Source organism: Eutrigla gurnardus, assembly GCF_963514095.1.
Source record: "Eutrigla gurnardus genome assembly, chromosome: 4".
In the NCBI taxonomy this organism is placed as follows: Eukaryota; Metazoa; Chordata; class Actinopteri; order Perciformes; family Triglidae; genus Eutrigla; species Eutrigla gurnardus.
The window spans coordinates 21,468,197-21,481,249 of NC_139918.1; the positions used below are offsets into that span (position 1 = coordinate 21,468,197).

Below are 13,053 nucleotides of genomic sequence, written 5' to 3' on the forward strand. Positions count from 1 at the left end.
AATTCTTGCCCGCTATAAGTGGCAGATTAGTGATCTACAAGCATGTGTGAAGCGCGTCCTCCAAGCAGACAATCCCATTGTCCACACTCGTGGATTTACAGATTTTGAGGCGCATTTCCACAAAGTCCATGAGGGCTTTAGGGCTCTCCCGCTGCCAAATCAGTAAACGCTGGGGGGTGTCTCGCAGACATTTTGAGTCCTTTATGCACACTTTCTGTAAGTCGATATTTCCAACTTTACCCACAAATCATAGTGAATCAGGAAGTGTAAAAAAGCCTGTATGCCTTCAATATTCACAGAAACATGAAGGATTTACGATGGCACATTAAAAATACATGTCATCAGAGGAATGCTAGCTTATATTACACACCTGGTTTATACATCAATTATTCAACCTGTTTTTGAGAAGAAAACAAGTTAATTGTTGATTACCTATGGTCTGGTAAGGCGAGAGAATGGAAGATGTTCAGATCAGACATTAAAACATGAAGATAACATGTTTTGGTGTCATCATTGTGATAGGTCACTGCAAAGTCCCATTTGATTTATAACATTTGAAGCCCTGGCAGCCTCCAACACTCCGTTCTGAAGGTTCAGGGACTCAGAGGAGACATTGGGATTGGACCACAGAGTGCAGCAGGGATGATGCACGTTTGTAGGCCAAACCTGGAAGATAGCACTGGACTGGTTCTCTTGACATGCAGCCAGTGGGATCTTTCCATTGCCGTTTCGATTATTGCAGAAACAAACACACATTTATGATACTAACTCATTACGTTCAGGAAGATAATCTTCACAAAAGAAAACACTTGATTTTTGAAGTGTGAATGCAATCAGCAGAGGAAAAAGGCTAATGTTAGTCTACAAACGATCCGCATTGGACACACGATCGTGAGTATACACAATGACTTTAAAGGCAGACTCGTTGGCCTGACGACGTCTTGCAGATTGCATTCGCTCACCCTCCCTTTCCAAGCGTGTCAGAGAACCTACCTGGGCTTCAGGATCATGTAAAAAGGCAAAAGGCTCTTAGATCCAGTGTTTGGTTTGTCTGTTCCAGGCTTCTGTACAAATATGGCGATGCAACATGGCGGCGTTGGTGGGAGACGTCCTGCTCCATATGCAGATATGATTGGCTCATTCTAAACTCACAAAAAAGCAACAATACTTAGTTTCAGGATACATGAATGAAATCATACTTTCTTATATTACTGCTAATGGAGCCCTCTAAATCCTACACAATGGTCCTTTAAAGGATCTCAAATATTTATTTATTGTAGATTCAAACAGTTGATGTTCTCAGATGTTGACAAAGCTATCAGCTAGCTATAAAAACACACATTTTGGCCTCATACCCTTCAACATTATCACAATGCATCATTCACAGTGTACCAGTCTAACGGATCTTTAAAAGTGGTGTGTTGTTCCTCATCTCTCCAACAGATGTCGCCCTAACGTCATCTTTACAAGCTCCACTCAGAAAAAGAAGAAATACATAATCCAATGTATATTATTATTGTAGATACATTTATATCATATCTTTTTTTTCTTTACAATGGAATTGATCTGTCACACAAGATGACCAAAAAAGAAAACAAAAAAAAAGCACACAGTACAGTCAATAAACAAAATCTCTAACATATGATTGTCACTTACTGCGAGTCACAAAAAAAGTACGTATTGTGAATAAATAATCTACAGTCATATGTACAATATGCACAACGAGAATTCAAATGGAAGTGCAAATAAAGCTTTGGATCCCTGTATGGGAAATAAGATAAGCAGATGTAGACTGAGCCAGCTGTCCCCAACATACAGTAAGAAGCAATAATCATCTAGAAGTCATACATTTACAGGACATTTAGTAACATTTAGGCTTTGACCTCCTGCATTTAATGACTTTTAATAATGAGCAAAAAAAAAAAAAAAAAAAACAGAAATCAGAGAGAATAAAATTAACACATTAACAGTATGTACAGTGTATCGCATTGCACGGAAAAACTGGAGAGTATTTAATGCTCCTCTTCCAATAAGGATCAAGGCAACAACCACGGGACTACAGGCGGCTGAAAGAAAGAGAGAGAGAGAGAGAGAGAGAGATAGAGAGAGAGAGAGGCAACTCACTGCAGAGGAGGAAAAAAAATAAAAACCTTCATTGTGCTGCTGGCTTCCTCAGCCGCTGCCGACGAAAACAGGCTGCGATATTTAACACTGTACAACTCTCTCACCGTTCCCCGTCTCGGCCAACGAGAAGAAGAAGGAGGTCAAAGGAGCTGCGTGTGTGAGGCTGAGTTCCCGCGGTAACACACACACACACGCACGCACACTTAGCACAACGCACACATGTTGAGCTGCAGTCCTCTTTAATGTCCCAAACTTTAAGTCTCTGAGGATGATCAGCAGCTCCGAGTTACCCAGAGTTCAAGTACTCCAGTGCCACTTCATAGCAAAACTTGTACTGGTCCTGGGAGACGAGAGAGAAAGCAAACAAAGACATTAGAGGGGCGTGCACGGCTGGATCAACCTGCTACGGGGCCCCGGGGACAAATAAATATATTATATATTCTATGGCATATTGCTATGCTGGAATACTTATTAATTTTGACAAAGGCCCCTCCTCCTGACAGGGCCCTTATGAGGTATCAGAGTTGGAGGCCCTTTCATCGATGTAGATATTGTGCTTAATGAAACTGTGCTAATATATGAACATATATGGCCCCCGGGATGCACAAATCATGCTATTTCAGTCCCGATACCAATGCCTGGGCTTTGGGGTATCGGCCTATACAGAGTAGCGATCCCTCCGTGTTTAATTAATAAGCTGCATGCTTCACTGTGTGGACGTGACTGGGATTCTTCTTTAATTGGAAAGGGAACGTCAACAGCTTACCTCAAACATCGCTTTCCTAACTTTGTTTGACAAAATGATACAAACAAATACACGGTTCAGATGTACAATATCATGTAAAGCTAGGTGATTTATTGACCATAGCAAAGCAGAATTTAGTGACTTTTAAAGGGGCAGTGAACCAATTTTACACATGAATGTCAATGAAATACCACCATGGACTATTACTCAACTTTGTTTGGAAGAAGTGAGCACTTTTCTTTTAATAATATGTCTTTTGTGAGTCCCCAGACTTTATGGGAGAGCAATAAATTGCTGGAATAGCCCCTTATAATACATTTACAATAAACTTTATCAAGTGTGACAAAAGTGCTGTTGCAATGCTCCTCACCAGCAGGTCCACCATGTTGGGTTTATTGTTCCTTAGTGTTTTGACGGCGTGGAAAACGTCCACCGAGCGCTGGTGTTGAAGCATCTCACACACGATGCTGATGGCACAGAAAGTCCCACTTCGGCCGCCTCCGTTCCTGGAGTTGTTAGAAAGGGGAGCCGGGCGTTAGTGAGCATTGTCAAATATCTGTAAAGTTACGTTTAACGTAGAAAGGTCAGAGCTGACAATAGAGCTGACGGATGGGTGAGGAGGTTCATGGCATTTTTTTTTTGTGTGGATGCAGTGAAGCTCTTCCGTCTGTAGGTGGAGATGTTTCATTTTTAATGCCAGCGCCGGCTGAACTCCCCTCTGCACTGAGTGTAGTGACAACTTACAGACAGTGGACCACAGTGCGTCCCTCGCCTCCGTCGTACTCCTCCTGCCACTTGTCCACCTGTCGAATCAGCTTGAGGAAGGAGCGCTTGGACATGGGCGTGTCTCTGTACATGGGCCAGCCCAGGAACTGGAACTGCTGCACCATCCGGTAGCCATCCTGAGGCTGCGAGGAAGGGGGGGGAGACGCCGGTTATCCCAGGTTAACACACACACAGTGGGGCGGGGCTGGGGGGGTTAATCGCTGCTGTGCAACGATGCAATCAGACAGTAAGGATGCGGGCTAAGCTAAGCCTTGATGCCGACAAGTAGGACAAGAGATGGATAAGGCCACGAGGAGTCACCGGAGAGATGAATGCGCAGATAGATGGGTTGATATATGAATGCAGTCACAGCTGGAGACAGATAGTTAAGAGACGCTTCTAAATCACACTCGGGGCGTATCGATCAATAAGGCTTGTCAGCGATCATGTGTGATTAGATTGTGTTCCACTTAGCACGGCGGTGGCGCCTCTGCCGGCCAGACGCCGGCGTGACACGCTGGTGTGAGGCGTGATTGTTGACAGCGGCGCTAAGGAGCTTACGCAGGTGACCGAGGGTGACGCTGGCTCGGGTCCGGACCCGTTCTGTAGCAGTTATGTCTGCTAGCTCAAAATTTAAAAAAAGGTCAACTCACCCAAATAAACAAAGAAAAAGAAAAACACACACATTTTTCACTAATTTCTTCCTTCACTCGATTAAAGGTGCATTTGGTTTGTGTCGCTCATATAATTAAAAAATGAAAATTTAAAAGCTGGTTTAACGACTTCTTTACATAATCAGCTTGCTTGTTGCTCATGCTGTTAATAGCTTTCTTAGGGACCATTTCTTCATTAGAAAAGTACTTACATTAGAAAATGGTCTTTTATTGTCTAGCAGCAGTCCCCAATCTGGGGGCTGTCTGTGACCCCCCCTCAAAGGAAACAAGGTCAATCTGAGAGGACACAGGATGATTAAAGGGAAACGAAAGCCTTTTTTCTTTTTTCTTTTTAAACACAAATTTAGGTTGATTTGCTTTCCGACTTTTCTTTAACATTTGTATATTTCTTGTGAAATACTGGATGAAAATAATTCAAACAAAACTATATCAGCTTATTGAGCTCATCTTTCATGTCCTGTGGGTTTAGGGTCATAAGTAGAGTTTATTTCAGGGGGGCACAGGCTGAAAAAGACTGTGGACCACTGACGTAGAGATCTGGTTGCAACGCCTTTGACTCATGTCCATTTAAAACAAAGCGATTCTACATGTGACCCCTAGTCATAGGTCCAATATGTCTATGAGTTGTGAGTAGTATTAAAAGGTTTTTTCTAACAAGAAAAGGGAATTATTAGAGAAAAGTTGATCTTATCCCATTAAACATGGTGGCATCTAAAGTAGAGGTGGGACGAATCATGATTAAAAAAAAACTGACAATAAGTTGATTGTGGTAAATTTCCATTATCGGGATAATGGAAATATCATCACAAGCGATTTCACTAAAAAAGACGCGTTTCAGCTGCGACAAAAAAAAAATGGTGATAAGAGTGTGTTATATTGCATATACCGGTATTGCATATATTGGTCGGGATAATATCATGAATCGCAATTAATTTGACGAGAATAATCCGACATGATATTTTCATGGTCCCATAGATTTAGAATAGAATCTAGAATTGTGCCTTGTATTGTGGTAGAAAGAAAGTCTCAGAGACAATAACTGGACTGATAAAAAAAAAAAATCTATTTACGTGGCTATACATCATTAGAGTAAGTGAATGTGTTTTTTTTTTGTAATTTGGGTGTACTGTCCCTTTGAGCTACATTCAAGTCTCACCCTAAAGGTGTTGACTGAAGGAACAGAAAGTTCTGCCTTTTCAGCCTCGACAATATAAAAATCCCCGAAGCTGCCCAGAAGACAGGACTGTGACTGGAGGCGATGACACCTCGTCCAATCACTGGTTCAGCAGCAGAGTTAAAGAACAGAAGGACTCTGCCCCTGCACAGCTTGAATGGACAGGCCGGCGGAGGAGTGGGACGTGTGGGGTGTGCAGTCACAGAATAAATTGGCCGTTGTGACGACGAACACAGAGGAGGTAGACAAGTTGTGAAAGTTACAAAGAAACGGGCAGCAGAGCTGAGCAGTGTTTGTTCTGTTCCACCAAACAAGTTATTCTGGGTTTTGAAGCGTGACCGTACCCGTGCTGCGTTGTAGATCCGAAATATTCTGCTGATGATGTCCTCCTCCAAGTCGGCAGAGACAAACTCCACCTGGATGGGTCCGTGGCGGTGGACTCCGTTCTCTGGCCAGTACTGTGGGCACAACTAAACAAAAGAGGCATGTACACACACACACACACACGCACACGCACGCACGCACGCGCACACACACACACACACACACACACACACACACACACACACACACACACACACACACACACACACACACACACACACACACACACACACGAAACAAAGACAAACACAAGAAAAACAAAGGAAATGGAAGATGATTCATTAGTTTCAGATCCAACTATACCAACTGAAGCCGGTGACTTCATTTCAACTCTTCACACAGATGTAAGAGAGGATTATGTGGGATTACGAAGGTTGCGGATATGAACGATAAGAAGGCGGGGAGGAGGAAGGTGAATTAATTCAATGTGAAGTGCTTTAATTTTATGATGAACTGCTTGTTTACAGGAGAACCTTCAGACAGAAGCGAGAACCCTAAACACAGATCTCTAATTATGAAAGCAAACTCTTAATCAACTGATCATTTGTTCAAAAAAACTTGACTAATTGTTCTGAACACAGAAAAAAACACACTCTCTTCTTGAAAGCTGTTTTTTTAAACTTATTCTTCAGGTTGACCCTTCTGCTGACCCCTCCCTTTCCAAGCGTGTCACAAGCGGGGCTTTGGGTTACCATTCTGTATTTTTGACTATCTTCTAACAGTTTAAAGTATATGATTGGTTAATATAGATTTATATAGACTAAAAACATTATCAACAGTTGTCTCCCTAATTAAAAAGTATTAGGAAGCAGTCGTTGATTGTGTTATTGACTGCTCCGGCAGTAGCAGGAGAAAAGAAACCCCTCGGAGGGCATCATAAGTGCCAAAAAATCTCCTGTATTTCCCGTTCTCAGGAGAGAAAAGCCCGGTTAAGAACAAGCACCTGCGGAGCCCACTGCCGGCCTCACAGCACTGAATCAGACGAGTGGAAGTGCACACGCACGGATGGACTGATCCTGCACAGACGGACATGTAGCCTACATGTAGAGTCGTGAACAAACAAGTGGAAAAAGAGGCTACCTGAGGAGAATGCAAATAACAGACTCCCCGTATAAAAGGACACATAAATATATACGCTCACTTCTTTCCACCAAAAAACCCGTCTCTGCGGCAGCAGGTGCACCACTTTCTAGCTCCCTTTGAGAGCCTGTCAGAATTTGACAAATTCAACAGATGCAAAAACAAAAGATGCTGATGGAGACGATAGTAAACCTCCATCTCCCTGGTCTCCATCTACACATAGCCTCCCCCCCCCCCGGTCCTTCCCTTCCCACCTGTGCTGTTTCCTTGGCTGGCTGGCTACAGTGAGAATATTGAATGAAAGGCCTTTTCTATCCAGCCAGTCAGTCAGTCACCTAGGGAAGGGGATTTGGATGTGGAGAGCAAGCCTGGCTTCAGGCTTTGATCCGCGGGTGTTATGACAGAGCCTCGGGCTGAGAAATCTGGATAGTCCCTTCCACAGGCCCGTCTCTCCATCTACCCCGCGCTTTCATGGCAAGCCCTCTTCCACTCCGCAGCATCCACCTCATTTCAAACAAATATCGCATGTGTTTGCCAGTGCAGATTTTTTTTTTCTTCCCTGGGTTTATACGAAAAGAAAACAAAACAAAAAAAAAAGCAATCTCTGTCTGAATCCAGTTCCCACGCTGTCCTTCTGCGTGACTTTATTAGATACAGAAAGGAACTGCTTCATTTGTTTGTCAGCGCGCTTGCAATATTGCTGGAGGATTATTTGGTGAATTGTGTGTGTGTGTGTGTGTGTGTGTGTGTGTGTGTGTGTGTGTGTGTGTGTTTATCAGGTCGGGTTTACCTGGGCCGGGTCCACGTCGTTGAGCATCACTATGGAGGTGCAGTGGTAATCCAGCACCAATCTCCAGAAGTCCTTCACTGTGTTGGGTAACGGATGTTGGGTCACTATGAATGCAGAAGGCTGCTTGTAACTCTGCAGGAGAGGCAGGAAAAATAAAAAGATGGACACACTGTCGCAACATACAGCTCATGTATATTATAGAACATGTAAAGTTGAGAGTTTACCAAAAATAAACGAAATTTTAAAATGACTTCAATTTGAGATCATATCTGGACGCCACACTGTTAATGTGGTTTCTGGCTCGCCCAGTTGTGACAGAGGGGGATCCTGAACCTGGAAGATCACCTGCTCAACCCTGGCCAGAGCCAAAAACTCCATCACTGGACACCAACTTTGTCAAGGTGTTCTTTTTTAGGTCCATCCTGAATATTTAACACTTAAAAATCTCATTGGGTTCATTTTTTCTTGTCCCGTGGTGCATTTTAACTTTTGTGAAAGATGACACATTTTTTTAATTAAAGTCCAAGTCCAGTCTTAAGTATATCATGGCTAGTCCAAATCAAAGCTAGGAATGGGCCTAATCTTTAAAAACACTGGACCGGTTTTAAATCTCTAGTTCAATCTTGCTATAGTTTTCAAAGCTTACCAGAGCTAGCTTTAAAATGACATGGCTCTTTCTGTCCTTCCGACTGTCCTTCCTTCCTTCCTCCCTTCTTTCTGTCCTTCCTCCGTTATGTCCTTCCTCCCTTCTTTCTGTCCTTCCTTCCTTCTGTCCTTCCTCCGTTATGTCCTTCCTTCCTTCTTTCTGTCCTTCCTCCCTTCTTTCTGTCCTTCCTCCGTTATGTCCTTCCTCCCTTCTTTCTGTCCTTCCTCCCTTCTTTCTGTCCTTTCTCCCTTCTGTCCTTCCTCCGTTATGTCCTTCCTTCCTTCTTTTTGTCCTCCCTTCCGTCCTTCCTTCCTTCCTCCCTTCCATCCTTCCTCCCTCCCTTCTTTCCGTCCTTCCTTCCTTCTGTCCTTCCGTCCTTCCTCTCTTCTGTCCTTCCTTCCTCCCGTCCTTCCTTCCTTCCTCCCTTCCTTCCTCCCTCTCTTTCTTAAGGGGCAGCACACCTATTTCACATGAGACATTTTGTCACATTTTTTCTCTCTTTGCTTGTCTTGTGTTGCTTTTCCTCTTTACATCTCACTCTACATCCTGAATCCTTGAAGTCTCATGTCTTCAGATTATAGTTCTGCCTGAAGATATTTCAGGCACAGCCGTGATGGATTTCAAATACAGGAACCTGTTTAATCTCTTCAGCAGTTGAAGTTAATTAACTGACCAAAGAGAAGTCTGTTGTATAAAAGGTTGAAAGGCCAATGTCGCCACTCGCAGCAGCCTAAATAGACAATTGGTATTTTCCATTACATGTCAAAGGCAAAATACCTGCTTCGACATCGCTGATCAGACAAGAAAAGCAACATGTGGGGAAGTCTGAGCTCATACAGAGAAAGGCGGTTGCAATTATCTGCCTCGTGAGTCGGTGCCAATTTACCACTTTAAAATCGCAGGAATTCAATTAGCAAGAATCACGCTGGAACGCTCATTCAGTGACACTGTGAAGTGAATATATTCTTAGTTCGACGCTTACATCCATGAGTGCGGCGTTGATGTAGTTGGAGCTCTCCCCGTCGATGGTGATCAGGAAGGGGAGGCAGCGGTCCGGAGGGAGGACGTCCATGCAGCGGTTCTTCTCGTGGTTCCGGGGCAGCAGGGCGATGCTGCAGTCCTCCACCCGCAGCGTGGGAGTCACCATGTTGAGAGTCTGTCGGGGTCGAAGCAGAGTCATGACAATGCTGGAAGGTAGGCACTCGGGGTGTCATGTGTGCTAATTACCTCCCAATATGCTAATTAACAATGCAATTCTTTAATCAGTTACATTAGCGATAGCTCTTACTCCCCTGATGCGACTGTGATGAATCTAAGGGGGGCGATGCATCTCATATAACACTGATTAGTCCAAGGAGGGGTTGCTGCTATTACAGACTTAAGTAAGGTGATATATTTGTGACTGATTGGCCCAGCGTGGGACGGCGTTCATCAAGAGACAACATATTTACTGTTGTTTTGAACTCGTCCTGCACTCCAGCTAATGCTTTATTAGGGATTTGGCAAACAAGCGGCTCACCCTGAACTCCTCTTTAATGGGGCTGGAGTTGGTCTGCGGGTCCAGGCGGTTCATGTCGTAGTACACGGAGCGCAGCTGACCGGCGGGGATGGTGGTGTCGCCGCAGAGACACGCCTCCAAGATGGCATCGTGGATGAAGACATACTGCTCCTGCAAAAAACAGCATCCTCATTGCGGATCCGTCAAGACTTCCAAGGGCTCATGACCACGCCAAAAAATAAATAAATAAATGTGATTTTATTTGTACCAGCAGCGGAAAGGCATGAGCCAGTGTTCCTCTGCATTTTTGCTAGAAGAATTCAATGATCTTTCCATGACCTTTCCATGATTATTCTTTACCCCTCAGGCAGTTTCTGTGACTAATATTTGTCATTGTCTGTGCTCAAAGGTTGCGTTACATATTTTTGCATATTTTTGGTACACGGTTGATTTAACTCGGCTATAAAATTCTAGATTCCATGACATTTTAAAAAGCTTATAATATCTAGAGGTCTGGATGAAGGTATACTCTTCAATTCCATTACCTTTTTCACTTTTCCATGACCCCGTCAAACATCGATTACCTTCATAATCAAGGTGGAAAACGTCCCGCGTCACTACCGTCACGATCAACGAGGGCCAACGTCTTAATAACAAAAACAACACCTGCCGTCCTTAAACGCCACGCGGAGCAAAACTGGAAAATCACGGCCCGCGTTTCCTCCTCGTCACATCAGTCAGTCAAGCGGGCGACGTGGTGACACGGCTCGCGGCTTGACGCAAATCTATTCTGAAGTGACATTTCCAGCTGACACTCCCTTGTCACTTCGGACCAAAATCCGCACACACGCACAGGGGTCACTGATTTACGGGTTTACAGAGAAACATGTGCTGCCGTTTGTTAACTCCGGTTGCAGGGCGTGAACTGCTGACCCCGAGGAGTTTGACTCGCTCGGTCTGGGTCAGCGGGGGTCGGGCGGGGAAACGTGGCGCTCAAACGAGGACCCGCCGGAGTTGATGGATCGTATCTGAGCTCATAAACTCTAAACAACAACAAGGCATTTCATTTCCGTGGACAGATTAAAACCACGTCGGAGAGTTAGTGTCTGGCTGCGGGCTGAGGAGCCGGTGCCAACGAGGCCCCGAACACCTGCGAGGGGGAAAACGCACACACGCATGCACACGCTTTGAAGGTCACTGGATTTGAGAGAGAGTGACTCAGGGTGAACAACATTTGGTCTCCAGTTACTCAAATCCCAATTCGGACGTCAACGATGAAACATTTGCCCATTAAGTCCAATGATGCCTGTGATTTAAAGGGAATTACGGTGAAATGATGCATCCAATGAGACTATGGATACCTCCAGATGGCCGGTGTTCAGGAAAGCGCAAAGTCCTTCAGTAGGCCATGCTGGCAGAGAGACGGAGGATGAGCCAGGGATGTTTCCAGCCATCAGTATGAGCTAAATGCTCTCGGTTACAAGCCTCTAAACCTTTTTTTATTATCGCACGTATTGCCAAGCACTTGTGCTTAGCATCCTGGGAAATAGTTAGGGTGTGCACTTCAATAAATGTCTTTTGTGAGCAACGGTCATAAAAATGTAAAGTTGGGCCATAAATACATCTGTTTCACGTATAAAACGTTACTCATCTGATATTTCAAGTGGGTTAAAACAAACAGAAGAGCACAGCGGGCTGTCACATAGAGGTCATTTATAATTGCGATAGTTTAGCTACAGAATATAATATATTCCTAATGCGACACTTGGACCAACACTTGAGGAATTAAAACTAATTATGCTGCATTTTTAAAAGATAACGAGCCGACATCAGTCACCGGCAAAATGGCTCTACACGGTGGATCGCCTATCCTGCAGAAATATTGATTTTCCTGAAAATAATATTTTTTTTTCATAAAAGAGCTCCTTTCTTTGATGAGTTCTGAGCATTCGTTCTGGAGCACCAGAGATGAGGGGCTTATGCTAGGAATTACTCGCGGATACTTGTTAATCCGCAGCTTGTCGATCTGCATCCTCCCTCTTCATTTTTACCTATGAGCCTCTGTGGACTGTGGGGTCAGGCTCATCATACCTCAGTCTGGACCATGTTGACCCTCCTCGAGCGCAGCTCCCTCACGCAGTTGTAAATGTCCACCACGCCCTCTCTCTCCGCCATGTCGAGCATGATGTCGATGACGATGAAGCAGCCCGTCCGTCCCGCTCCGGCACTGCAGGGAAACGCACAGATTGGAAACCTCAGGGGCGAAAAAGGAAACACTAAAGAGACCAAAAATATGTCACTTTCTTTAGTTTTTATATTTTTTTTCCAGCTGAGAACTTAACCACTAAGATTCACAACATGTGGTCGGTTTATCCAAATAATGCCTGTTAGGGAGATTTGCTGTGCCACAGCCTGTGCTACTGTTACATTATGTTTCTATTATGTCTTATCCACTTGTGGCTACGGAGGCTGCTATTCAGGAAATGTTACATAGTCTCACTCTAAGATATTTGTCTAAAGGATAGAAGCTATCAGGCAAGTGTTCTTTTAAATAAACTCCTGGTGTACGTACAAACTTTCAAATGCTTCGTTTGTGAGTACAGACCCTATGTGTACTACTGCAGAAGTTTAGTAACATTCCATGCATTTTTAGTGGGGTAATTTACGAGATATACACACTGTACCATAGCGCTAGTACTAAGCCATTCGGCTGATCGCCCTATCTTGACCAATGCTGACCATCGCTAAAAATGCTTCCGAGGGGGTATTTGGCTGGATGTCATGGTGGAAATTACTTAGGGTGCATTTTACTCCGAACCATCACTTTAAGAAATCATTTTCCCTACTAACAATAAGACAAATGTCACTCATGTCGAAGGAAATAGCGTTGTCCTTTTTGTTCTGTAGATTTATCTTTTTACACTTTATTACATGATTTACAGTTCTTCACACCACGGAGTGGTTCGTTCCGGTGCACACCAACCTGCAGTGGACCACCATGGGCCCAGCATTGTTCAGAGTCTTGGACTTTACTCTCCTGATGAACCCCAGCAGGCCCGTGGCGTGATAGGGCACCCCGTGGTCCGGCCACCCCGTGAAGTGAAACTGTCGGATCTCCCGGATCTCGTGAGCCCCTCTCTGAGGAACGGAGTCGTTAAACACAAATGCGGTGA

At 44.3% G+C, this 13,053-nt stretch overlaps 2 protein-coding genes across 11 annotated transcripts in view; one reads left to right on the forward strand and one right to left on the reverse strand.

Annotated features, from left to right (window-relative positions):
- Window positions 1-13,053, forward strand: part of rab31 (RAB31, member RAS oncogene family) — a 188,389-nt gene that overhangs the window by 147,624 nt on the left and 27,712 nt on the right. The window lies entirely within an intron of this gene.
- The window catches only part of LOC311012350 (receptor-type tyrosine-protein phosphatase mu), a 144,758-nt gene continuing 133,023 nt past the window's right edge, over window positions 1,319-13,053 (reverse strand). For 8 of the 10 annotated variants that reach the window (XM_084007765.1, XM_084007772.1, XM_084007764.1 and 5 more), the window contains 9 exons: window positions 12,864-13,018; window positions 11,972-12,107; window positions 9,902-10,051; window positions 9,365-9,538; window positions 7,737-7,868; window positions 5,827-5,952; window positions 3,614-3,777; window positions 3,240-3,375; window positions 1,321-2,464 (listed from right to left, as the gene is read on the reverse strand). In XM_084007765.1, the coding sequence (XP_083863891.1) occupies window positions 2,411-2,464; window positions 3,240-3,375; window positions 3,614-3,777; window positions 5,827-5,952; window positions 7,737-7,868; window positions 9,365-9,538; window positions 9,902-10,051; window positions 11,972-12,107; window positions 12,864-13,018 (1,227 nt within the window). In that variant the 3' untranslated portion in view covers window positions 1,321-2,410. Of the gene's footprint in view, window positions 2,465-3,239; window positions 3,376-3,613; window positions 3,778-5,826; window positions 5,953-7,736; window positions 7,869-9,364; window positions 9,539-9,901; window positions 10,052-11,971; window positions 12,108-12,863; window positions 13,019-13,053 lie in introns of all 10 variants that reach the window. The other 2 variants (XM_084007766.1, XM_084007768.1) reach the window with 2 other exon arrangements.